Source organism: Paroedura picta, chromosome 10 (assembly GCF_049243985.1).
Source record: "Paroedura picta isolate Pp20150507F chromosome 10, Ppicta_v3.0, whole genome shotgun sequence".
NCBI lineage: Eukaryota > Metazoa > Chordata > Lepidosauria > Squamata > Gekkonidae > Paroedura > Paroedura picta.
This window is the reverse complement of record NC_135378.1, coordinates 54,872,487-54,900,439: the sequence shown is the minus strand read 5'-3', so window position 1 is coordinate 54,900,439 and position 27,953 is coordinate 54,872,487. Positions and strand designations below refer to the sequence as shown.

The following is a 27,953-nucleotide window of genomic DNA, read 5'->3' as shown; positions in this document are numbered from 1 at the left end:
CCTGTCTTGTCTGTTCATCACTTCAATCTCTGGATTTAAGTGTCCACATGTGGGGCTATGATGGTAATAAGACATGTTGATGATTGAAATGATATTATTTCCTGGCCATTTTACACATGGCAGAGAGGCAAACCCAAATGTTATTATCAATCCTTCTGAAGCATCAACTCCTAGCTCAACCTACTTCACTGGCTCTCAGACCTCATGCAGAACTATCACAATTCACAATTGAGTCTCACCCCAGTGTTTGAACCCCTGCGTTAACTTGATGTTAAAGTCAACTATGCGTTGTTGTTGTTAGGTGCGAAGTCGTGTCCGACCCATCACGACCCTATGGACAATGATCCTCCAGGCCTTCCTGTCCTCTACCGTTCCCCGGAGTCCATTTAAGTTTGCACCGACTGCTTCAGTGACTCCATCCAGCCACCTCATTCTCTGTCGTCCCCTTCTCCTTTTGCCTTCAATCGCTCCCAGCATTAGGCTCCAACTATGCCTACTGTTTTCTAATTAAACTATTTAAATAGTCAAATAAATTTTAATTTAAGTAGAACATATTATATTAAATATTTTATTCAAGAGGCAATATACACTTTGCAAATCTTTTGTAAACAGGTTGTGCCATTTTGGCTTAAAACATAAAAACTATAAAAATGTGGAAAAGTCTCCTGTACACCATTTTACTCTGATAGTCAACATTTTTGCAATTAAATGTAAAACATACTATTCCATCAGCTATAATCAAGGACAACCTGGTTCTCTGTAAAGTAACTGTAGCAAATGTTAAAACCAACATGTAACAAATACACAGAAATTACAGTAAAAAAGTTGGTGTAATTAAATGGCCAAAACACAGTTATTGCATTTAGCACAGGAAGTTGCTTATCCTCAGTTTGGGGTGGGTAGATAGATTCTGGTGGAAGTGGCAACTGTTTAGTCTTTTTAATCTGAGACCTAAACAGTTTATTTGCACAGAATATGAGAAGAGCTTTTTAAGGGTAATATTTGGAAGTAAAAACTGTTTAACTAACTTCAAAGACATAGTAAATTAGTCATATCACTGTTTTTCTTTAATTCTATTAAATAAAGCAATCAACAACTCAAGCATAACTTTCCTTTCAAATTAAAAAAAATCTGACCAGAGTAGGAGGGACTGGACTGGAAAATGGATACAGGAGGCTAAATATTGGTGTTTGGTCTTTATTTGAATTTAAGACTCAACAACCTGCATGCTGTTGGGTAATCCAGAATAGCATCCTATGTTCTGTAACTGGGAATCAATACTAGCTGGAAATAACTTAGTCTTTCCGTACTCTTCGTTTGCGTACTGATTTTGCTGGGCCATCACCAGACCCTGTGCTTTCATCTGCTTCTTTCATCTGTGAAAAAAGAGATTTAATCAAAGCTGTACAAAATACATGGTAGAAACAGGGGTCCTTTAAGAACTTGTGGGTGAGAAGAGATCCAGTACCTGTATCTTTTTCTGCATTTCTCCACCTTCTGCTGCAGCTTTTTGGACATCAATATTCTTCTCCCTTCCTTACTGCTTTATTTTCTTACCCCACCCTAGTCAGTTTCTTCCTATCATGGTTAATTCACCAATGTTTATAGGATTTGTTACGCCCCCTCCTCAAATAGGGAAAGTGCAAACATCTATTCAGCAGTTCAGTATTATGATCCTTGTTTGGCACAAATGACATGTTTGTATTCTTAACAGGCCATTTTGTAGACAAAACCTCACCTCATCCTCCGAGCCAGATTTATTTGATTTACTGCCCTCTTCTTCACGACTTCCCTGAGCAGTTTCATTTTCCTCTTCAGAGTCTTCATCTTCACCACCTTCATCTTCTGATATGAAAGTCAACAATTAATAAGCTTGATTATACTTAAGGTTACACTGAGGACTAAGCAAGAGGGCAAAGTAGCTAGCAGTAGGCTAGTATTTCTCTAAATACCACAGTATAGCACAGAGATTAATACCAGCAATAAATCAGCAAAACTAGCTAGTTTCAAAGAATGCTTTGCAGTATCTGGTATTTAACATTTAACAATTTTATAAAACTAAGGGGTAATAAAGTTAGCTTAAAATTCTAAAGCAATGCAAATTAAAAACTCATCTTAAATGGCATACATGTTAATACATTTTGAATTTAGCCAGGTCTGAGAACAATACAGCTTACTTGGTGCACTATGAAATTTAAAGGTACAAATTCAACTGTCATCCTTTTCCAGCTCACACTCGACTTACTAAAAGGAAGTGGTGAGACAAGAACTACATGAAGTTCTCAGGTTGGCCAGATCATGGGAGAAGGCATCAGAAGAGTTGATTTTTATACCCTGCTTTCCACTACCAGGAAGAGTCTCAAAGCAGCTTATAATTGCCTTCTCTTTTTGTCCCCACAATGGACACCCTGTGAGGTAGATGGGGCTGAGAGCTCTGACTGTGATCAAATGCCTCAGCTTTGTTTTGAACATAATTTTGAAACCTACAACTCCAACAAAAGCCAGTAGCAAGTTTTACAGATGTCAACAATAGTGCAACTGGAACTAGTCAAAGTGTGCAGTGAAAAGACAACCACAAGAAACTGAGAGGCTTCCCCTCACATGAGGTTTATTACTAATCTATCATACTATTACAAGTATCTAAGTATCTAAATAATGGCAATGACTGTTGCATACTAGATGGTGGTGCTCAGTGACCAACTAGTATGCAACTTTGGACTATTTCAGACTCCTTAATCTTGGGGTTTTAGTCCATAATGTACTACAAGTGTTTAGAATGACTATTTTCAACCTACCCAGAAAGGTTATCCCTTTTAATGTATAGCCAAAATGAACAGTATCTTCTTACCACCATCACCAGCATTATCATTTAGTTCTTCTGGTTCTTCATCCTGTCCTTGTATCTCTTGTTCTAATTCACCCTTCGTAATTGGCTTGGCAACATCTGTTTTTTTGTACTCCAATTCTTCATCTACTTTCTAAAACAGAAAGACAACTAAACAAAAAGCTGATAAGTATTTACAATACAGTAAAGTAAGATTGGCCTTTCTTCACAGACTCGCCAAATGCAATGGATTTTTACACTGAAGAAATCTGAGATAAAACACATTGCTTGTTCTACAAAGAAAAAAAGGGTATCACTTACATACCTTTGATGGCCAACAAAATAATACGCCCAACCCTATGGGTATTGCTAAAGTCAAGATGTAAAGTATCCAAAGCCATGGGCGCTCTTCTGCAGCAGTTATGAGCTGACTAAACATACCAGGCTAAAAAGAAGGGAGGAAAAAACATACCAACATTTACTGCTTATCAAGATTTGGCAGAAATGTTTAACTTTAAAATGTAGCTTTCATACATTGTATAAAATATAGGGCTGGACCAAGGGAACTGAATAATGTACTGTCCACCAATTTCTTATAACATCAGTAGTTTGATGTTTCATAAGAAGTTGTAGAACAAAGTAAAGAATCCCATGTGAATAGAAGATGCCTGCTATGGAAAGGCACCTTATGAATCCAAATCATGTCTCCTTATACCTACTAAAATAATTCAGCTAAAAGCTAAGCATGAGGATAAAAAAGGACAGGTCTTTTGCAACATTTGGAATTATCTACAAAGCTCTATCTGTGGCTTGCACAAGCCCAACCTTATACATAAAACTAGCCCAAACCCTGTTGCAAAAAAACGCAACTGACTTTCCTCCACCGCCCTGAAAAGGCTCACCAAGGGCTCCTCAGGCCCTGGCGGGCGTTTTGGGGGTGGGCTAGGTGGGAGTCAGTGGCCCCTTCTCCTTTGCCACAGGAAGCCTTGCTGCAGCCAAGAAAGGCTGCGCCAGCCCTTCTCGGGAAGAATAGTCCCAGACAGGGCTCCCATTGGCCTGGAGAATAGCCAGCACGGCCTTTAAAGGGCACAGTGAGGCTTCCCAGGGCAAAGGGAAGGGCTGGGTTCGGGCCACCCCACCTCCTTAGCTAGTGGCGTCCAGGCACAGAATGGTGCTGATGGGTTTTTGTTGGGGGCAGGTGTGACCTGGGCAAGGCCAATCTGTGTGCATCCTGATTGGCCCAGGGGACAGGAAGCAGAGGCTGGACAGACTCTGCCTAGGAGGCCTCTGTGAAAATGTTAACACTTAAAGTGTCAAGGATCTGATTCATACTTAAAACAACACACTGAAGGTTCCAAAGACTCCTATTGGTGGAATCTAACCCCCCCCCCCAGACCAATTGCTGCTCTTGCTCAGGATTCCGTACCCCCCCCCCCTCCTTCCTTCAGGACTCCTGTGTGTATTACTGGCTCTCAACCAGTAGCATTCCATGGCAAAGTAGGGATTCAACAGTGAATCTCCCAGCTGGTGTTTCCTAAGATGGAGGGCTGCATTCCAACTTAGGTTCATTACATTCTCTGACCAAGTTTTAGCAATATTCCTTAAAGCAGGCTGAAGCTGGAGCAATGGCAATGGAGAAAGGGTGTACCAGCAATGGGTGAGAGAACAGTGAAAACTATGCTGGGCATAGAAACTAACTTTTTAGCATTAAGTCCCTGTTGGAATTCCAACATTACCCTTCTTCCCACCACAAAACCCCCACTTTAATGAATGAATCAGACACAGTAACTATGATGCAACTAAGCTACCAGTTCAAGAAACAGCTGCCCTAACCTAGTTGTCCAAGACTAGCTTGATCTCATCAGATCTTACAAGCTAAGCAGGGACTGTCTTGGTTAGTAATTGGATTGGAGACTACAAAGGAATTTAGGGTTGCTATGCAGAATAAGACAATGGCAAATCATCTGTTCATCGTATACCCTGAACACCCTACTGGGTTGTCTGTGCCTTCATGGCACTTTACACATGCACAAGAAACACAAAATATTAAACTGAGAATACCTTGGGAAACTTTGTTAATTTTAAAAAACAGAACATTGTTTGCAGGAACATATTTTAGGGACACAATATAGTAAATCCTTACTTCATTAGCACTTGCAACTAATTTTTTCAATCCCCAGCCTTCTGCTGCCCATCGATCAGCTATTTCTTTGTCCGAACAGATGATGAAATTATCAAAGTAGATATCAGATGTCATAGACCAAAGTTCTAAACCAATAGCACTGACAGGAGTCATCTGAAAAGGATGAGGATCCTCAAAATAATCAGGATTAGGGATTTTCTGAGGGCTCCATATTCCCTGTAAAAGAATATATGCATCCTATAAAAATTGACATTTTTTACGAGTGTGGTAAAACAATTTTAAATGATTTCAGGGGAAAATACAGATATCAACTTAAAAATCACAACACTTAGCATTTCAAATCTCTACCTAGATGAAAAACTACACATGTATTAGGTCTCACATACCCAGTTTTCCTTCTCTGATCAAGCCAGTCAGGATTGTATACCTATAACCCTTTCTAATATGCTAAAATAACAGTCAGTAGCTGTTTGAAGGAAGGGAACTGGATTTGTTCTTTCCATCTAGAAACAATGTATCAGCGGGATTACTGAGTTTTTAAAAGTGTCATCCAACAACTATTAGATCAGTACTTATATTCATAAATCTAAGTATGTAAACCCACTTGCAGATAATTATTATTCACCTATATCTAAAGACCTCTCTTTAAATCAATATCTGAGGCAATTGTTATTTTGCTCATTTAAGCTATTTTTTCAAGGATTAAGTATGGCTGTGCTACAATGATGGCTCCTTTGAAATAGAACATCCTGTTAGGCTTATGTCAGAAACAGAGAAGCTAAAGAGTATCTAAGAAGCCTAGGGTCTCTCCGTCTACCTCCTAACTTCCTCATATAAAAAGAAGAGAGTAGGAAGACAACCATAACTAGCCACCCTGGAAATGCCTATTTGGACAAGCAACATTAATTAAATGTTATGCTGTGAATTGGTGTTTTCAGTGTGGTTTAATGACAAGAGGTAACAGGACACTTGTTTGTCTGATTGGCTGCAATACTAGATGATCACGTTTGTTTGATTTTTAGCCCACCACTCTCTGGAGACTCGTGGCGGAGTACAATTTAACCCCCCCCCCCATAGAACATGATAAATTCCCATCCCACAATAGAACAGCCGTCCACTACCCCCGCCCCCGAGTGGGGTATGCTGGATGTTACTGCTTAGCCTGAGGAGGTCTCCCCTGTTGTTCCTGGCTCTGACCTCAACCAAAGAAGAGCAGAAGAACTCCATTTTGCAGGCCCCGCGAAACTCTGATAACTCTGTTAGGGCCCTCAGCTGTCCTGGGAGCTCGTTCCATGAGGTCAGGACCAGGACCAAAAAGGCCCTGGCCTGGGTTGAAGCCAGGTGTGCTACTTTGGGGCCAGAGACCTCCAGTAGATTAGCACCCACAGAATGAAGTGCCCTGCAAGGGGCATAAGCAGACAAGCGGTACCTCAGATAGGCAGGGCTCAAGCTGCAAATGGCCTTAAAGGTTAACACCAAAACCTTGAACCTGATCCGGGTGCCAGAAACCAAGCCGTCGTACCCCCAGTAAACTCACTCCAAAGACATCACTTTCAGGCACCGAGAGGAAGTTTTAAGTAGAAAGTCTTGATTTGGTAGAAGTCAGCAAAGGTCCATACGTTGCATATGCTTGCAGACAGCAAACTTTGACAGAGATACCATGTTAGAGGGCCTATATACTTGGGTTGTGGGAAAAGGGAGCAAGGCAAGAAACCAGCCTAGATTGGAATTGGGTATTCACACAGGAAAGTAGAATCACAGTGCCTTTTGATATGGAGCTGTGTTAAAGCAATTCCCTCCATCTGTTGTTATGGGCTCCAGGGAAACGACCTTGAAGACGGGAGATAATGAGGCAACAGGGAAACAAGGAGAAGCCTTTGAAATGCAAGCTGAGTGTAGGGGCGGGGCAGGGCAGGGCAGGGCAGGGCAGCGCTCCCTAGCCTCATAGGGATGCCAGAATCTGGTGGAAGACTCAGGATATCAGAAACAGAGTCTAAAGATTGGGTCAGGAACCAGGGATTCATGACACCTGGCCAGGACTGGCAACCAATGCATTGTGGTTCTAACAGTTTCTAAGCTGAAGAAACTCATCATTCAACTGTATATTAAAATATATAAGATGATATGCCATGGCTCCTATTTATTATCTTTTTATATGTAAATAACCAATGGTACACAAAGCAGGTTATAAGTAGGGATGGGCATGAACTGCCCAGCTGTTTGGTTTAATAGCTGCCACTCAGCTGGGAGCCATTTAAACCACTCCTTTCTGCTCTCCATGGCTTTCCACAGAGAGAAGAAAGCAGTGGTTTTAATACCTCAAAGCTATTTAAACCCCCTTATCCCTGCAAAAACAGGTGGAGAGTAAGAAACAGGGAATTCATGTAAACCATACAAACCAACTTTTCAATTTGTATAGATTCATTGTCATCCCCAGTTGCAACACAATTCTCTTTTCTTCCATTTTATCCTAACAACTCTGTGAAGCACCTTAAGTTGACAAGTAAGGACTGGACCTCAGCCAATGAGTTTTCATGGCAGAGAGGGAATCTGAAACCCCAGGGTCCCTCAGATCCTACTCCAAACCTACTACACCAAACTATACACACATTTCCTTTAACCATTACAGTCCTGCCTAAGAACATTTCTTCCTAACAAATCCAATCACTTCAGCCTCCTGCTACTCCTACCATACACAGTATTAAAACGTTTGATGTGATAGGGCAGTGGTCTCCAACCTTTTTATCACCGGGGACCGGTCGACGCTTGACAATTTTACTGAGGCCCTGGGGGGAGGGTAGTCTTTTGCCGAGGGATGTTGCCACCTGAGTCCCTGCTCCACTTACATTCTTGCCGGTGCCCCTGACTTCTCTCCGCCTGCTGGGGGGCACTGCCAGCAGCAGCTGCGCAGTGCCATGCTGAAGGGGAGCCCCAGCCATGGCGGCTGCTGGAGAGCACCAAAGGTGAGCCGGCAGCAGAATGGCAGGGCAGCCATGGCAGCAGCCGGGGAGAAGGATGAGGAGGAGCCGCGGCCCAGTACCAACTGATCCACAGACCAGTCCTGGTTCCTGGACCAGGGGTTGGGGACCACTGTGATAGGGTAGTAATTAAGCCTATTTATTTATTTATTTGATTTATTAGATTTTTATACCCCCCTCCCATATGGCTCAGATTCCAATTAAAGATTCAAATGAAGGTTATCGACAGGATAGATAACCTGATCCCATTACCTGATAATTAGGATTGTCTATCAGTGGTGGTTTCCATTTTCCTTTATAGTTTGGGTTGTTTATCAGGGGCCGTACCCATTCTCCACAGCCAGATACACTACTCTTATCACATTTTGGATTGGAAATCTGTGGGGCTTCCCATTCACCATCCATTTCCTCATCCCTATAAATGATTAAACAAATATTTTAAACGCCATCCTGGAACTCAGTACATTTACACATTTCCTTATCAGTCCACTTTTCACTTATTCATATCACAAACTATTATACAACTACGCTAAGCCTTCATTAGTATAAAGAAAAAAATTATCTCCAAAATTCCAAGATAAAACAGCAATATAAACAGATAAGTTACTTTATTGCATTTTAATTATCTGGAATTTTAAATAAATTTCCACAGAGTCTGTTCAAGACAATGAAACAACAAAAGACATTCCTACCAATCCTCTGGCTTTTTGGCACTGGGATCCGGAATGTATTCTGGTTCATCATCAAGCCAATCTTCAGGTTTAACAGCATCAGGGTCTTCTATATTGGGAGGCTCATCTTCATTCCTTAAATTAGAGACCAATATTACCAGAAGATGGACAATACAGCAGCAGGTAGATTAAGATAAAGCATAGAATAATGCCAATAAAGGTCTTATGAAGAAGAAAGACAAAGCAGAGTGAAGCTCTTCTCAAAATCAGGACAGTTGTAAGGTAACAGAACATTATATAGTCTTACTGTTTGATAGACACATTATTCCCAAATTGGAAAAAAAAAAAGACTAAGCATTCCAGCTGAAAAAAATTTTCTGCTTGAATTTTTTTTTAAAGTTCAGATTCATAAAGTAAAAATGCAAACCAGACAAAGTCTGACTGATACTTAACTAGTAGATTAAAGGACAGAAAAGAATGTATTTGTAGTTACCAGTCATCTGGCTTGACAGAATTTGAATCAGGAATTTTAGCTCTTTCATCCCAGTCTTCAGGCTTCTTATCATTGGGATCTTCTATTTCTTTGGGGGGATTTACAGGCGGAACCACGTCTTCCAGAAGGCTTCCTTTGCCAACAACTGTTTGGTCAATTGACACTTCAAATGTGTTGTCAGGTTTCAGCACTAAAGCACAATAAGTATTTTAAAAGACAAAAGATGTTATTTAGTACGTACAACATATCTCTTATGTGGTATATTTTTCCTTATGCTGACAAACTATTGTTGCCATGGATTTTTATTAAGCAAAACCCAGGACATGTTTTTGAAGGCAGTTGTTACCACTGACTCCAGTACAATAATGTCCTAAGTTACTGATTGTCTGACAGCAATTTTAGTCCACAAGATATTTGAGGGAAATGAAATTTTGCAAGACAATTAATAGCAGGTCATAATCTAGCCCACATTTCAAAAATGTCATTGCCATACTAATGCCATCTTCAGCTATTTCAGTCCCTTATACTCATTCAGAAATACCAGAATTAACACCCTTTGGTAAGAATTCACACAAAAGGCTCAGGTTTACTTTCCTATTCAGTAGGATCTTCAAATGCTTCTTAGTAACGTTTAATGTGTTTCTTACTTTAGACGCTTAGCTTCTAAACAGTGCACTAATCTATCTATCACAACTATTTACCACTTTATTCAGAAATGGATGTCATGTGGCTTTATCTGTATCACACACAGCAAGATAAATTTAAGGAAACAATGTCTATCATCCTAACCAGAATTATCCTCTCCTTTAAAAATAATGTTGAAAAGTGTACAGGAATGTTGTATTTCCTTCATTACATCATATATTATTATTTTAAACAAAATTTCTCTAATATACTGTTTACTACACACTCAAAATATTCTGGTTACAAATGCCTGTGATTTTAGGCTACATATTTTACTGAAATGTAAATTAAGTCTCAGTGACTTCTGATTTTGGTATAGAAAATGATTTTAATAAACGCATAATGATGTACTCATTCTCATCCCGTTCAATGAAACAATAAACAGACCAACAAAAGATCCAGGGGGAGAATCTATCATTCTCTGAATGATCGTGTGTACAATCAAACCCAAGAATTCTTCATCTGAACAGAGAGGAAGGCAATTTCTATCCTCAATAATCAATATAGTAGAAACATGACTGTTATAGGAAGACCAAAAACAATCTGGAAAGCTTCAGGGCACAGGTTACTGATCCTAAATGAATGGTATAATTTTAAGAAGCTGCCATTCTTAAAAGCATTTTTTACTACAAGGAATACTTGATCTTAGCAAAATTCAATTGACCAGTCAACTGACGAAAGTCATAGCCCTACTTCAGTGTAAAGATTTAAGTTTACAATTCTGCTTTAACATAAATTGCCTTCCTGACTTAACTCCACCCCCCAAAAGTCTATTTCTGTATTGCAAATATCAGTTCTTCTTCAAACTCTGAAACAACTCATTTAGATGACTTGCTATTTCTTTCCTTAGAGAAGTACATACAACATACAAGTATATTGAAGAGTCTCTTTGACAATGTAAAAAGTCAATTTGGATTGATGGGGTAAAAAAGCTTGGGTTCTGTTCATGACTTCATGTTAAATGATGGGATCCTTTGAAGTACACGGAGCATCTAATCGGATTAGCAATTTCAAATGAACAAGCACTGTCATGGAAAAGGTATTTCTGTCACTCCAATTCACACTATTTCCTTCCCTAATAAACTTTATATTGTTCAAAAATTACATTTACATCTCTAATTCTAAGCAATTAATAATTCTACAGCTTTAAAACTGTTTCCATCTATACCTTATTTTTTCTACATGCAACTTCAAAAATTTAAGCTTACTCAGAGTATATAGATGAGTCTTCTTATCAGTATAAAATTTTTTAAGGTCTACATCAGGACGTTTGGCATGCTTTTCCTCACATTCTCCAGTTTTAGGGTGTTTATGCCTGAAGATGAAATGTAATTTGTAATCTTCTCCACATTTATCTGGTCCAAACATAATTGTGTATGGTGTTCTATCATAGAAGTATTCCTGTAAAATAAAAGTGTTTAGCCTTATACAGCAAAAGGATTTAAAAAAAAAAACTTTGCTTACTTTGGCAGTACTTTTACGATTAAGATTATATTTTAGTATTTTCAAACTAGGTAATTCCTAGTACAAAGCTGAAATGCAGATAGGTAGCCACTTCAATAAGTACTTCTAATTGTAACAATTTATCCACTAGAATCAGACATACTGTGTATGGAGACTGAAATATGTATGTGTCAGACCATGACAATATGATCAAATCCAATAAACGTTGGGAAAACAGGGTTGTACTTACCTCTAACAGCTGTTCACTGAGTTGTCTTCTGTGAAGACACACATTTGGTGACTGCACATATGCAGGCCTGCTGATGGAGAAAATTTTTTAAATTCCTAGAAGTAGAAAAAGCATCCCTCCCCCTCAGCATGTGCTCAGTGTTTCTCACACAAAAATGCACCGAGTGGGAGAGGCTTCTTTGCCCCTCATTACCTCCTGTGCTACCAAACCCCCAAGAGTATAAAGTGCATCCCACAGAAAGGGCTGACAGCAGAAAGGGTGGGAAGGAATGTGTGCCTGCACAGAAGAATTTGATGAACAGATAAGTGCAACCCTACTTTCATCTTTGGTATTCTGTGCAGACACACATTGCAGAGAGTACCAAGATCTTCACCTGAAGGTGGGTATAGAGCTCTGTTAAATAGCCAGTGCAAGATGGCTTTTTCAACAACAGAATGTTTGCGGGAGTCCATGTCAACAGCATAGTGCTGGCTGAATGTATCTTCAGATAACCATGTGACAGCCTTGCAGACTTCTTGCCTCTATGGATCACTGTTGAAAAAGCTTGTGGCCTAGTGGAATGCTCTTGAAGAGGCAGAGGGCAAGTGATACCTGCATGTTCATAGCAGCCTGAACAATCCACCTGAACAAAGTTTGTGAAGATGCATCCAAAGGCCAGCAAATCAGGCAAAGATTGACTCTTTCAAAATGACTTGTGCAGTATAGGTAATACAAAGTTTTTTTTATGTCCAACTCATGTAGCGGTTTTTTCGTTTGGGAGTAAGAGTAGGGAAAAAATACTGGCATTGAGACAGATTGAGTCAAGTGAAAAGTAGACACAGCCTTGGGTAAGAACTCAAAACTAGATTAAGAACTTTATTTGGGGAAACTGAATAAATAGAGGGTCATCACTAAGGGCAGCTAGTTCTTCAACCCTCCTAGCAGAGGTGATGGCAACCAAAAACACACCTTCAGAGAGAACGGTGACATAGAACTTTCAAGTGGTTCAAAGGAGAGCAACATTGAGATAGTTCCAAGGACAGAGACCACTGAGCCATCATATGAGGCCCCACACTAGAAATGAAAGTACATCCTTTGGTCAGGGTGAGTATTCATTTTTAAAATCCAAAATGACAAGTTGCGTCAATCAAGAAAGCGGCAAAGACCCCTATCTTTCTTCAGTACAGACATGAATAAAAACTACTAGAAACAGCAGAATTGGCTGCTCCTTAGAACAGTGTAGTTGAGAAAGCATTTGTCTGAATCTGGATGGGCATTGCTTATTCTGGGTTTGAGAGGAGTAATGTCAGTGAAGTTTGTGGCAAGGTGGTAGAATTACCTTCCTCCCTGTGAGGAAGAGGAGTCTTCTCAGGGACTCCAGACGAACTCCAATTTGTACCCTCTTTTTACAATAGCCAAACCCCAGGATCAGTGGAGATATTCTGCCAAGCGCTCAGAAAGGGTGGCAGTATGTCCTAGAAGAAACAGGTGAATAGCAGAGTGTTGATATCTAGTCAGAATACAGCCTTCTGATTCCGCTCCTTACGACAGTGCAGTTGAGAAGACTTTGGTCTGAACCAGAATGGGCACTGCTTGCCCTGAGTTTAAGTGAAGTAATAGCAGTGATGCCCAAATTTAGAGATGGTGGAAACAGCAGCTGGTACCTCAGCTAATGGTGGACATACTCCCTTACTTGGAAACACTGTCTGACAGATAGTGATGGGGCAGCAGTAAAGCCTGGAGATTTAGTATTTTGCCTGTTTTTTAAATCTGTTCCAAGGTCTCATTCATCTTAATAGAAAACAAGTGATCCCCCCCCCAAAAAATGGCAAATCTTCTATCTCAGCCCAGGTGTGTGTCATGAACCCCAATTCATGCCAGCTAAGTTTCGTATCTCACCAGCTTGGTATACCCGAGGCCATAAACCTGTAAATCTGTCTTCAGGCTCCAAGCCTCCCTTCTTTTCCCAGCAGAAGTTTTCCGTTGTTGATGTATCAATCTCACCATAAGTGTCCTTGTGGAGACAACTCAGTCTCAACAATATTGTAACAACTTAGATTCCTAGCCATCTGGCGTCCTGTGAACCTCACCACCTTTGGTGCCCTTTCGCTCTCCCGCCGAAATGCCTTTGTACCCCTCCCTTATGAACTGGGCTCTATATCTGCCCTGGGATGTCTATTGTTCTTTGTTATTATCAAGATCTTTGCTTAGGAAGATCTTGGCTTGCTTTAGCATTCTGTGGACGCTGTTTAATAAAGTTCTCTTTGGATTTTCAACTGACTGTTGGATCTCGGATGTGTCTTTATCACGGACTCTGCAGGCTTGGCTCAGCCTGGTTCCTGACAGTGTGTGGGGGCAAGATGATGAAGGATAGATACACTGGCCAATGGAATGTACTACCATTGGTCACTGAACTGGCTCCAGAATTGAAGTATGGGACCACAGAATGGAACAAAACCGAGGCTTGTGCTTGTGAGGCAATCTGATCTGAAGACTGAGGATCACCCCAACAGCTGTAGGAAAGGTGGGTATGATGGCAATGGGCTCTGCTGGTATGGGAAAAGCCAAGGGACATCCTACCAAGGCTGAGTTTGAAATGGCTGGGGAGGCATCATGTGCTAGTCCTGTTGTATCAGAACCAATGACTGTTGAGCTGGACAAGGTTTTCTATGTCTGCAGGAACTGGTAGAATTGAGAGAGGTTTACCCTCAGAGGAACTAGAGTCATCAGGCTCTTGAAAATGCAGCAACAGTGTACATCGAACAAGAGACGGGACATCCTCCAACAGTATGGGGTCTAGGGAATCTTGTGTCAGAATTCTTAATGGTATTTCAGACTGTGTAGGACAGCCCAGAACCAAAGTCTTGCCAGAATGTTTGGATTTTAAGCATGCTATCATTGTTGGAGGCTCAGGCACACTGCACTGGGCAGTAGACGAGACCAGAGTCTGAGACCAAGGTCAATACAGATTGGGGATCAGAACCCAGTGTGCTGAAGCTACAGATTCAGTCCTCTGAATGTGTTCACACAAGGCAGATTACTTCGCTGCTAGCTTATCCGGACGAAAAAGAGCTCATTCCCACAGGGCAACTTTTAGACAGGAAGCTCTTATGTGCCACATCCCTGGAGGTAGATTGTTGGTAGATGCAGCAGGTGCCAACATTGTGAGACTCTCCTAAGCAGATGACACACAGGGAGTGCTCATCTGTGTGTGATATTTTTGTGCCATACTGAAGGCACTATTTAAAAAGGGATTTTGGGCCATCTCAGAGGAAACAGACTTGTAGAAGTGCTGAGGAGTTTAAAAGTGTTTAAAAGGCTAATGTAAAGGGTCCAATGAAGAATCCAAAGAAGAACCACAAAGAAATAAAGTAAATAGTGAAGCTAAAAACTGTTCCTCTCAGCTTAGCAGAAAAAGGAGAATGTATAGAAAATGGTGCCCCTTCTTGTCGATGTGTTTTTTCAGTGGGAAACAGTTTGAGCATGCCCTTGGGGTGGGGCACCCTCTCTGCTCCCAGAAAGCTAGAATTTTTTCTCTCATTGGCAGGCCTGCATGCACACAGTCCCCTAATATGGGATTGCACAGAAAAGTGAAGATGAGTATCTATTCTTTATGAACGTTAGCAGATTATGAGTGGGTGAACAGGAAGGGATGTGCCAGTGTTTGTCCCTTGTGGCCCTTCCTTGCATACTCAGGGAATTGCTAATTATCAGTGTGGGATGGTAGGTGAATTTCCTCCAGGCCAGACAGGATTCTGGAGATTTTTGGTGGTGGGATCACTTGGACATGAAATTGGGATCACTGTGGGTGGACAGGCAGTTGTGAGTTCCTGCACTGTGCAGGGGATTGGATTAGATGACCCTGGAAGCCCCTTCCAACTCTATGTTTCTAACCTCCACATTCCTTTACATATATCAACCTGGACCAGATACAGACTGCAATATTGTTATTTTTTTTCCACAGTCAGAGTAGTTCAGCGGTGGCATAGGCTACCTAAGGAGATGGTGAGCTCCCCCTCACTGGCAGTCTTCAAGCAAAGGTTTTCTTGGATGCTTTGGGCTGATCCTGCATTGGACTAGGGGTCCTGGGGGTTGGACTAGATAGCCTGTATGGCCCCTTCCAACTCTATGATTCTATGTAGGTCCAATATTATTATGCAGGTTACTTGGATATGTTACAGACTCACAGCAGATCACATACCAAAGCTCTGGAGTCACCCTCACTAAAAGTAAACTATTTGTAATTGTAACAAAAGTGTAACATACCAGATTCAAGTCATCACTTTTGGAAAGAAGTTTAACATATGCGCCACCACAATCAATGCCATCTTGAAAATTTACTTCATACCTGCACAATGAGGAAAGTACAGATTAAATATACACTCAGCTATTTGGTCACACTCTGCTCACTGTGTATGTCTCTCCCCCATATTGTTCTCATCCTTATCCTGATGAATAATTTGAAGAAGAAGAAGAAGAGTTGGTTCTTATATGCCGCTTTTCCCTACCCGAAGGAGGCTCAAAGCGGCTTACAGTCGCCTTCCCATTCCTCTCCCCACAACAGACACCATGTGGGGTGGGTGAGGCTGAGAGAGCGCTGATATCACTGCCCGGTCAGAACAGTTTTATCAGTGCCGTGGCGAGCCCAAGGTCACCCAGCTGGTTGTATGTGGCGGAGCGCAGAATCGAACCTGGCATGCCAGATTAGAAGTCCACACTCCTAACCACTACACCAAACTGGCTCTCTTGGTATGTTGACTTGGTATGTTGGTATTAAAATAGTTAAACACACTCATACTACACACTCAGCTTTGTGTTTATTGTTAATTCTGAAAGCTACTTCAACTGCAATGTCAAAATATGAAAATATACTTACTGAATTATCAATGGCTTACTATCAAAAATAAACGGTTGTGTTAACATAGCTGATATTGCATGATGCTTTGCTACTGATTTTAATACTAATCCTCTGTCACCAGGCACCATATTCTCCTTTAGTGGCTCTATTTCCCATCTTCCTAAAACAGAAATAGGAAAGACAAGTATAACAGAAAAAGTGCAAAGAACGATATCCGTTCTGTAATATCCGTGTTTTGTCCAGTTATTTACAGTAGATGTATCAAATCTCTAGACTCTTATAGTTTTCCAGCTCATAACTATCCCAGTCACACATGTGTCTTGGATCACAGCAAGATCCTTTAAAAATGAAATATATCCACATATATTAAATCCTTTGAATATGAATTTATCTGATAAAATGAGACAGGACCGAGGACAGAGACCACAGAGCCACCACATGGGGTCCTATGTACAAGAAACATATGCTTAAAGCCACTCATAGGGCTTTTGAGAATGAAGACGTCATTTAGGAATTCCAGTTTCCCAGCTGCTTGCATGTACAGATACAGAGATCTAACAAGCCTTTCTATATTGATGGATTATAACCCCCACTCCCTAAAAAAAATAATCACGTCCTATTTCTGTAGACTTGTGAAACTTTGAATAAGCTTAAGGGCATAAAAGGAAAACATTAATCTTCATGTATGCATTACTTTTCAATTTAGACTCCACTTTACTATATGAATGAGCCTCTTGTGGCGCAGAGTGGTAAGGCAGCCGTCTGACAGCTTTGCCCATGAGGCTGGGAGTTCAATCCCAGCAGCCAGCTCAAGGTTGACTCAGCCTTCCATCCTTCCGAGGTCGGTAAAATGAGTACCCAGCTTGCTGGGGGGTAAAACGGTAATGACTGGGGAAGGCACTGGCAAACCACCCCGTATTGAGTCTGCCAAGAAAACGCTAGAGGGCGTCACCCCAAGGGTCAGACATGACTCGGTGCTTGCACAGGGGATACCTTACTATATGAAGAAGCTATTAATACTGATTGTAATTACTGAAAGATTATTGAACACATGCAAGCAAAGATTCTCACATAATACCCAAAGTTTAGCTTAGGACAACAATGCATTCTGTTCATATTGATGGTCAAAACATGCCTCAGACAAGAGGATCTGGCGAGTTTCTGAGCTAGCCAAGGAGTTTTTTAGGCACTGGTTGAACTGGGGCGGGGGAGGGTAACATTGTTAGACAGTTCTGACCAGGACAATGAAATTTAACGGCTCCTATGGAAAGGTTACTTGGGGGGGGGCTTTGGAGGGACCCTTCTCAGGAGGGTGATTCCAACAATTTTTGGCCAAGGGAGATATAGCAGTGGGAGAAGATTCAATAATAAGGGGGCTTCAGGTGGCTCTCTTTAGCCAAAGTGGACAAGTTGCTGGGCTTATTGAGAGAAACTACTTGTCACCTAGATCCCTGTCCATTGTGGTTGCTCAAATTGGGCGACCAATGGACGGGAGGCCCATTTAAGGATATTTTCAACCTTATCATCTGGAGAGAGTTCCCTGAAGGGCTGAAGGAGGCAGTGGTTCACCCTCTTCTGAATAAACCATTGCTGGATCCGTGGGACCCCGCGAGCTACCGCCCAGTTTCAGACTTGGCATTTCTGGGTAAGGTAGTTGAGAAGGACCAGCTCCTGGCATTCTTGGAGGAAACTTCAGCCCTGGACCCATACCACTTGGGCTTCGGACCTGGCCACGGAGTGGAGACTGCACTGTTTGCATTGATGTATGATCTACGGTGCCTGCTGGATCAGAGAGGGTCAGCTATCCACATGCTTTTGGATCTGTTGGCTGCATTTGATGTAGTCAACCATGAATTGTTAGCATACTGCCTTGCTGGGTTGGGGATTAGGGAGACAGCCATACAGTAGCTAGTCTCCTTTTTCCAGAACCAGGCACAGAGGGTGGCAGTGGGGGAAGAGTTATCACGCTCCTATGCACTCCCTTGTGGGGTCCCGCAGGGGATGATACTCACCCAGGCTTTTCAGCATCTATATGTGCCCTCTGGAACAGCTGGCCCTGAGTTTTGAGCTGGGTTGTCACTAGTATGTGGATAACACTGAGTTGTATCTCCTGGTGGATGGATGACCAGACTCCCCCCAGAAACATATGCCAGCTGTTTGGAAGCAGTGTCTGGATGGCTCCCAGCAGAGTCACCTGAAACTCAACCCCTCCAAGACGGAGGTCATGTGGCTGGGTAGAAGGGGACAGGACCAGGAGGCGTGCCTTCCCTCCCTGTATGGGGTGCAGTTTATGGCTGTTCCTACTGCCAGGAATTTGGGGGTGATCTTCGATGCCTCTCTTACTATGGAGGCTCAGATCATGAGGGTAGCCCAAATGGTGTTTTACCACCTGCACCAAGTGAGGCTACTAGCGCCCTACCTGTCTCCAGAACACTTGGCCACAATGATTCACGCAACAGTCATTTCCAGATTAGACTTCTGTAACTAGTTCTACATGGGCTTACCCTTACCTCTGACCCGGAAATTGCAATTGGTGCAAAATGCTGCTGCTGCTAAGATGACCTTACAAGGTCATCTTGAAGGAACCACATCCAGCCTGTGCTTAGGCAGCTGCACTGGTTGACAGTTAGTTTCCAGATCAGGTTTAAGATTTGATTCTTAGCTTTAAGGCCATCCACAGCCTGGGCCCTGTTTACCTGAGGGACTGTTTCTTATTTATTTATATTTATGCCCCCCTGGCCCTTTGCTCTGCAGGTTTGAATTGGTTGATTATCCCCAGTCCCCATGAGGCACAGCTGTTCTCGAACAGGGCCAGGGCTTTTTCATTCTTGGCCCCAACCTAGTGGAATGAGCTCCCGGAAGAGATAAGGGCCCTGATGGAGCTATCACAGTTCCACAGGGCCTGCAAGACAGTGCTCTTCCTCCAGGCATTTGGCTGAGTCCAGGCAAGGAAGAATGGGTCCCTCCTGGTATAGTCCTCATAGGCTGGACATCACTAGAAGATCTCCCCTGGTTGTGGGTGTGGTAGCTGCTGTTATTATAGGGTGGGGGGAGGTTTATGGAACGTTTTCTTGCTGCAAGTATGGGCTTATAATATTGTATGTTTTTATGTGGGTTTTAAATCTTATTGTAAGCTGCCATGAGCCCGCGGGTCTGGGAGTGGCAGGTAATATATCAAAAAATTAAAATAAATTTATTTTTAGAATACAGTGGGCAGCACTGGAAAGTGGATATAATGAACAGTACCTGATTTTCTGTTCTTCAAGTTTGATAATCTATACCCCAAAAGATTTATCTATACTTTGACAGCAAGGTCTAAGAGCTCAAAAAGGTTTGATAATTTTCTCGGTCTCTATACGTGTTAAATTGCTGGCATGGGAAGAAGGCTGTAAATAACTTTCTGGTTTTGTTCCTTCTCTATTTCAAATTAGCCTGGGAATAGTCAGAGACTGAGCGTTTGGCCCTGAGGGTTGAAGACTGTGACCCTGAACGAGCTGGCTCAGTGAATTCAGGCACAAAACAGAAATGAAGTGTAAACCACTAAATAAACTCAACTCATCTTATTAACAAGCACAGTCATTGTGAATGATCACAATGTATACTTCTCAGCAGTCATAAATGACATAAACTAGGGCATTTAATTCACTGTTCACATTTTTATTTCCTCTCCATGTTTTTTTTAAAGTTAAGATCACAGCACTTGATGAAATAGACTCAAACCCATGAAAGTTGTCTTTCACACCCTATAGGGATCCCTGCCCCCTGACTCTAATGCCATAACTTCAACATAGAAAATATGAAAAAAATCATATCCTTGTATTCAATATAATTCTCATAAAATGATCTGAAAGCAGTTATGTAATATCTAGTTACCCAAGAGAATTTTGAAATATTTTGACACAAGGGTTGACTCTAAATTTAAATTTTAGGCCCTCACCAGAAGACAGTTTAAGACTTACCATCATATTTAGCAATATCTTCATCTGTATCCTCTTTTTTAGTCTGAGATAAAACCCACCTGTCAATATTATTTAAATGTTCAAATAGATTACATTTGAAAAATCATTATCCTCTGCCAAACCATTATTCTGAAAACAATTAAACACTAAAACGAAAAACAACAATTTATAAACATAGTACATGGCATATATATAAAAAATAAAACCAGAATTTAGTAGAAAATGTCAGATTCTTCCAAGTAAGAATATAAACTTAATATTATTCTACTGGCTAATGCTAAATTTACTGTCTCAACAGAACAAAATCAATATAAATCAAATATGTCAAAAATGAATTCAAGATTTTCTATTGCATCTATATTCCTTCAGTAAGCTATTTGAGAAGTGACGGGAATGTATTTTGTAAATGTGCAGCTATGTTCTTTCTGTGGTTACTGTAGTGCCTAAGCTGCTGCTGCCTTGCCAAAAAAGTCCTCCTCACAACACCACTTCTTCTCTGAAGTTGAAGCGGGCAATAAGTTATAAGGGGAGGGGGCCTCCAAACAAGTAACCTATGGAGGCATCTAGGCAATATAGAAGGATTGTCCACATGTTCTTCTCTTTGTGTCTGCCTATTACAATATATGCATTTGCCAGAAAGAATTCTAATCTCTGTGAAGATCCCAGAAGTATGGCAGTTCACAATCTTGCATAAAATGGAGAGGGCTGACTGCCTTTGTTCATTTGTGTACTTTGGCAGGGAGAGGGTGACATCACAGAAGCATACCAGCATTGAAATACACAGATTGGCTGATGTCACATAGCTGCAACATCATACTTCTCGGTTATTGGTTGGTGTGGTGGTGTTACTATGGATTACTTGTTTATCTTGTAATACTGGACATAATGTACTTTGCATCACCCACTGACAACAAATATAATTGTCAAAATTATATTGACAATGAAGTCAGTGCCCCTCATTTGCTAATTGCACAGAAGTTACTTGGTAAAATGTAATATTGTTAACCCTAAAACATTTGCCTGATAGTGTTTCAGTATTTTTGTTATTAAAATGATAATACCTATAGCATAATATTTCATTTTTATAATTGCTTATTTACTATATCATTGCCTTTCTCACTGAGACGCGAAGTGGAATAAGGAATTTAGTTGCCAAGTTTGTACAGCTGGCTATGAGGTAGAACAATTAATACTTTATAATGTATTATTCCTCTTCTGTCATCTTTCTTTATATGCCAATAAAAGGATTCTCAGTTAAGTTGATATAACCAATATAAAGAGACATCTAGTAAACAATGTACTCAGACCACAAAAATCTGAATAAGAATAGATTAGGCAAGATAAAGAGTATGGGTCTACATAACAGACAACGATGCCCTGACAACAGGGCAGTAACTGATATATCCTGTATACTGTGGCTTAGTAGGCAGTCCCTTTCCTACCTGAACCATTCTGTTATAGCATTGATATTACATCACAGTAGATTTGTGTCTAATACAATATAACAAGTAATTGGTATTTATAAAATTAATTTGATGCTTGTATTTTATAAGGCAATCATATAAATGGATATTTTTACTGATTCCGTTATTTCCTAGACTTCACTAGCTGTTCCTGAGGTATCTGAGTCCTCTACTAATGTTTAGGACACACAAACCTAGTTGTTGCTCAGAGCTTCAATACAGGCTCATAATGATCTACAGATGTTTCACATTCAGAACTATTCCAAAGTTATATTGCTAGTAGGTAAAATATTACAAGAATAGTCACAGGTTTCCCCCCATAAAAATTCTGAATCATAATGTACTTTCACCTCTTTCTATTGAGGAAAAACTAACACTTCCATTTAAAAATATATGGCTCTTCCATAATGTTTAACTGATTAACCCATTTTAATGCAATTTTAATTTAAAATTTATATATAAAATAAGAATTGTGACCTGGTAGCCCTATTTGTCAGATTTTGGAAGCCAAGCAGGGTCAGTCCTGGCTACTATTCGGGTGGGAAGGTTGACACAGAATTTATTTATTATATTTATATACCACCCTCCCTGGAGGCTCAGAAGGCAAAGCCTCTGAACATTTCTTGCTTTAAAAATCCTGTGTCAGATGTAACTTGATGATAAAAACAATTGAGCCCTTAATGAAGAAAAATGTTTCACTAATAACATTTCCATAATGTAAAAAGTAACTTACTTGCAAAAGAAATTTTTATCCAGACTAAATTTACTGATATAACACATCCTTGACACTTACCCAGAAAGCATTCCATCATCAAAGGTTTCAGTAAAATGCACTTCTCCAGTAGGCTTCGGGGTCTTGTATGTAACCTAACAGATTAACAAAAACACATTCAGAAGAATTGTCATCCTTTGCTGCATCAAATTCTAAAGGCAAACAAAATATATGGTTAATATTTGTGGTCTTGTTTCCTTAACTGAAAAAAACATGCATGTCTCATAGGGGCAATGGGCTCTGGTCAGCCCTTACCAGAAACAGATTTTCAGAGCTTATATTTTTTATACTTTGTATGTATTTTCAATGTTCAAATAATTAGCCATTAGCAGCTTTACAATCAGAATTCCTATTACAATTACTGTAATACCTCAGCAACCTACTCTTGTCACCTGGACAAAGCTAGTAGCCCACCAGGAGGCCAGCTAAACAACAATGTACAATCCTGAAGCCAACTTGTCTCATTCCTGGCAAATACTGATGAATACCAAACTAGAAAAACAGAGCGAAAGAAAAAGTTAGAGACTTCTCTCTTTCTGTTGCTTTGAATAATCACAGACCCCAACTATATAGCTCTCTTGGGCTTTTGATTTCTGATAGGTACACTATGGTTGCAGAAATATATGGTACTGAGCTGCATGCTACTGCAATAGGCTTGTTGTTTGTATGCCTCAGGAAGGCATATAAACATCCAGGTATATCTTAACCATAGGCCTATATATAAAAGAAAAACAGCCATGGAGGTGGCCCTGTCCAGGCCCGGACAGCGGGCCAATCCGGATGTGCCCAGCAAAACTGGGCGTGTTTTGATTGGGCTGGCCCCTGGAGCACCCACCTCCAGGAGCCAGCCGTGCCACCCGCACATCATGGTGGCCCTCCGGTCAGGAGGCCACGCGCCCGGGTCAGCTGCAGCCTTGCTGAGGGAGGGAGGGGGCCGGTATGGCTTCCCCGAGGCCCACGGAACACACTCAGTGCCTCACAGAGGCACTGGGTGTGCTCTGCGGCCCACGGGAAGGTGGCCGCGGGGGGAGGGGGCCCTTTCAAAGCCCGTTCTTATGAACGGACTTTGAAGCAGTACAATAATGCATTAGTTAGTGCTAGCTCATAGGGTATTATAGTTCTTCTTTCTATATCAAATGTTTCAAAAAATTATGGTTATAACTATATATGCAAATAATTTCTAATGCACATTTAGGTTGTGTTATAAGCAAGATGTGTTACAATATTTTATAAACTAACCACTTTATTTCAGCAATTAACCAAAAACCTAGGATCTACAAGATAGATTGTAAAACCTTACATACAGTTAAATTTTGAATTTCTGGAATGACTGAGGTACACGTGCTGTTGAAATCTGTCTTCTGAAAAGGTCTGATCACTGTGCGTCTCTTTAGGGATTATACAATGGCGAGATACACATTCCATCATTAGATAGTCTTCAAATGACCCACTGAGATTTGAATTTGTAAGTGTAATTCTTTATCAAATTGCTGAGTCTTAAAAGTATAATAAAGCAGTACTTTTTCATACAAGTACAGTTGCAAGGGAAAAGGAAGATTGAAGAAAGCTGAGAAGTTTTTGCAGTCAGGATGGCATGGTACAGACCTCGGTACCACACACTAGTATATATCAACATTGCATTAAACAAATAGGATTATGCCAGCTACAAGAACCTATAATTCACTCCAGCAAGTAAATAATTATATGACGAAAAACATTATTTAGCAGGATAAGGCTTCATAGCAAGTGTGGGTATGCTTATGTCTGCCATAGTTTCATCACTTTTGGAAAAAAGGCCTATCATATAATGAGGAAGTCCTCTTAAGGCTTACACCAAAAACTACTTAGCAGTTACTTTTAAAAAAACATTTCTCACAGAAGTAAGATTCAGACACTTCGTCACTACATTCCTGGAATTTTCTCCACAATCCAGATGCTTAAATAAATTAAATAGCTTTACATATCTCAAAGTCACAGAACAGACTGCACATACTTGAGAATCCAATATTATTAAACTAAATTAGTGAGATATTCATGGTCAGATCTCTGCTGAATATAAAAGCTATAGCCTCACCTCCAAAGATGATCCACCCTTATCGACATTAGTATCTTCTGAGTTCTTGTCAAAATCTTCAACCTCAACTTCTGAGCCCTGATATTCTGCATTTACTGCACTGAACAGCAAGACACTGAAGCATAGCCAATCCCACTGGAATTGCATACTGGTTACCTATAAAATAAGATTATTCCAGATACATGGCATTATTATAAATTCAACTAGCACTGAGGCAGAGAGAAAACATGCATGTGTGTGCTTGTAGTGGTCAAAAAAAGGGAAAAATATAATTTACAATCCAAATCCAAAGCAGAGAACAAAGAAAAAAGTAGAAGCAGTGGGAATTATTTTTATATTCAAACAGACCACAAAACACCACAAAAGTTTAAACAGAATTTTAAAAATATTAACATATTCAAAATATATAAAAACTTGCCAAATTTCAGACATAAAACACTGAAAGCAGTTTGACACTATTAATTTTTATCAGTGAGTTACTAGATGATGCTTAACCTATATCGCATCAGAAGCTTGTTTTCAACAATATATCAAGATTAATCTAAAACTTTAAAGATTTGTTTACAAACCACTACTTAATCTAATTTATAATCAGATGACTATAATGATGAGAATTTTTGATACAGTAAAACTATTTTTAATTTTTTTGGGTTTATACAAATTATTTTATTTTGTTTAAATTTTAAATAGGGCATTAGTTTGGTTTGCCAGCAGACTGTGCCAGTACATGTACTGATACAAGCTTGCACCAATAAAAACTTGGCTATGGTGGCATCTTTCCCAAACAGAATCTACATCACAGTGTTCACATGTGTACCTCTTTTCCCTTATACCACTCTCTGGCAATAGGGGAAAAAAGTCAAGTATAAAAACTCAAAATTTACATCATTACAAAATAGCAAAACCAGTCATCCAACATGAACACATCAGATTTCTGAAAGGAAAACCTTAGAATTCATGTCCTTATAGCACTGCAACATCTGCTTTCTTTTCCAGGAAACCATTTCTGTCATTTTATCCAGAACCAGCTCTGCAAGACAATTGTTGTCCCAGAACTAACTTTAGCTCATTAAAATTGACAAGCTACTTTATGCCAATATCTGGGATCCACATTTTTTGTACAATGATTTCACCTTGTATTTAACTATAAGCCTTTTCACATTCACATTCTAAGTACCAATTTCACTACTGAAAAGTTGAAGGGAAGCACGACTGGCCTCAACCAGGGCCAGAGCCTTTTTGGTCTTGGCCCCAACCTGGTGGAATGAGCTCCTGGGTGAGCTGTGGCCCCTGCAGAAGGAGGGAGTGCCATAGAACTCAGCCAGGCATGCCTGCACAGTATTATGGCCATAGTCTTTGATCTTATGGAAGCATCTGCAGAGTGTTTTGCAGCGCTGATCTGCTGCCTAGAGAGCTTCAAAGCCTTTGTCTGGATCACTTTAAAGAGTGACTTCTGTTCTTGACGCAAATGTTCCAAGTATGGCGTCGTCTTCTCCCAAAGGAGCAGCTGGTACCCCATTATGGCCTTGTAGTTCACTATACGGAGTCCTAATGAGCTGGAGGAATAGATCTTCCTTCCAAGGGAATCCATTTTCTTGCTCTCCTTATCAGCAAAGGTGGTATGAGCCCCATACTTGTATTTGCATCAAAGCTCAATGCTTAGTTTTTGTTCTGAATAGCCAATGCACAACTAAGATCAAAAAGCTCAATACTACAACTAAAATATCTGTAAGTAGTTTGCTTTGTTTATTCACACTTTAGTCAGCAAAACAATCTCTGCTGAAATATCTATGCATTATTTGCAGCCTTTTCTGCAACCAAACAACCAAAAGAGTATTTTGGCAACAATATGCCAGTGTGAGAAATTAATTAAAAGAGTAATGTTTACAGCAGTCTTGGGGGGTCTCCATGTAGTGCTCTATTGCACTTTCACACACTTCAAAGCCAGACAAGATATAATCTCAAGCAGGCATCACACCAGCAGCCATGTACACAATGTTGCTCACATTTGTCATCTACCATATATGCAGCAAACCGACTACAGTAGTACCACAGTCAGGTGGGACACCTACTTTAGTTGGGTGTCATTAACAAGGGGGAAGAGGAACTAACAGATTTATTCTAGGAGGCACAACACACCAGGAAATTCTCTTACTCAAACCCAAACAGAACGAATGGGAGACATGCAAGACATTCACTTCTAAAGGAGACAAATAGGATAGTTTCCCAATAAAATCGGAGTCCAGTAGCACCTTAAAACCAACAAAGATTTATTCAAGGCGTGCGCTTTCGAGTGCAAGCAATCTTCCCCAGTAGCTCCCACCGTCCGTCTCCGGATCTCTTAACACACCTGTGCCATGATTATGATTTAGTATACACTACTACAGGACCCCTTGACCTACAGCCGCCTGGGAGAGGTTCAGGGCCCCCTCTCTGGGAAGTCACGACGAGCAACTAGCTTCAAGATGACTCCCGTTTCGCGGTTGCTTGATGCCAAACAAAGGCAGAAATGAGGCGATTAGCTACCATTAGCGACAACCCCGTGGCCGCTTCAGGCAGGTAATTAAGCACTGCTCTGCTCGGCCTGGCTCTGAGCCGCTTCAGCCGCCGCCCGCGCGGGCGTCCCCGGCCTCTGCGCTGGGAGACTAATTGGTGTTGATCACTGCGCCCCCCCCCCTCCTCCCGCGCCCGCGAGGGATGCTCCCCACGGAGGCCGCGCCGCCCATTGGCAACGGGGCCCAGCTCAGGACGCCGCTCCTCCTGCCACAGCAGGCGCGCGACCGGGGGAGACGAATCGGGAAGCACCGCGGGGGGGGGGGGGAGGATGTCGGAAGAACCCGGCGCGCGCAGGAGCTTCGAACCCTAACGGCACAGTAACGGCTGCCCACGCCGGAATGGGCGGGGTTAAAAAAAAGGCCGAGGGAAGCCGCTCTCGGGCAATGGAGGGTTTAGGGAAGGCGAACCTCTTCTCTCGTCTTTTGCCTTAGGTGACCCCCGTCTCTGATCAGCCAACCACACCTCCCTCTCCTACTCCCGCCCGTCACTTTCCGCTCTGGTAACGCGCCCATGAGCCCTACGCCGCCGCTCCCGGGACGCCACAACATTTACCGTTACCGAATCACGGCACAGTCAACGTCTCCCTACCGAAAACCCGGCCGCTTTCCAGAGCGCATCACCTAAACTACACGCTGCGCATGCGCCCGCTCTCTCCGAACCGTAGGGCGTCAAAGAGCAGGTGCTTCGGCGCGCGCTCGGCAACAGCAGCCAATTGCGGCCCGGCGTTGTACCGGCGAAAGCCAATCACGGCTAAGGGTTTATTCCCACTAGCTAGCCCAACCCTGGACGGATCCGCCGTTCCAGGA

The 27,953-nt window shown here is 41.4% G+C and overlaps 1 protein-coding gene across 5 annotated transcripts; it reads right to left on the bottom strand.

Moving 5' to 3' along the window:
- Positions 1-552: 552 nt before the first annotated feature.
- CLGN (calmegin) lies at positions 553-27,851 on the bottom strand. Of its 5 annotated transcripts, none has more exons than XM_077300243.1 (15): positions 27,736-27,851; positions 24,592-24,747; positions 22,539-22,612; positions 20,283-20,341; positions 16,342-16,483; positions 15,732-15,813; positions 11,002-11,194; positions 9,110-9,299; positions 8,638-8,751; positions 8,198-8,360; positions 4,968-5,183; positions 3,150-3,269; positions 2,849-2,978; positions 1,739-1,845; positions 553-1,376 (listed from the first exon to the last, which is right to left on the bottom strand). In XM_077300243.1, the coding sequence occupies exons 2-15, from the start codon at positions 24,736-24,738 to the stop codon at positions 1,296-1,298; spliced, it is 1,818 nt and encodes a 605-aa protein (XP_077156358.1). In that variant the 5' UTR covers positions 24,739-24,747; positions 27,736-27,851; the 3' UTR covers positions 553-1,295. The 5 variants fall into 5 exon arrangements, with proteins under 5 accessions (XP_077156358.1, XP_077156356.1, XP_077156357.1 ...); XM_077300241.1 differs by having other exon boundaries at positions 27,700-27,824; XM_077300242.1 differs by having other exon boundaries at positions 27,706-27,824.
- Positions 27,852-27,953: the final 102 nt, after the last annotated feature.

Excerpts from the sequence above, each read along its gene's own strand:
- CLGN (XM_077300239.1), bottom strand. Across the intron at positions 8,361-8,637 it reads GCCAAAAAGCCAGAGGATTG|GGATGAGGAAATGGATGGTG; the intron begins GTAGGAATGTCT and ends AATCATTTATAG. Across the intron at positions 2,979-3,149 it reads TATTTTGTTGGCCATCAAAG|AAAGTAGATGAAGAATTGGA; the intron begins GTATGTAAGTGA and ends TTTCTGTTTTAG.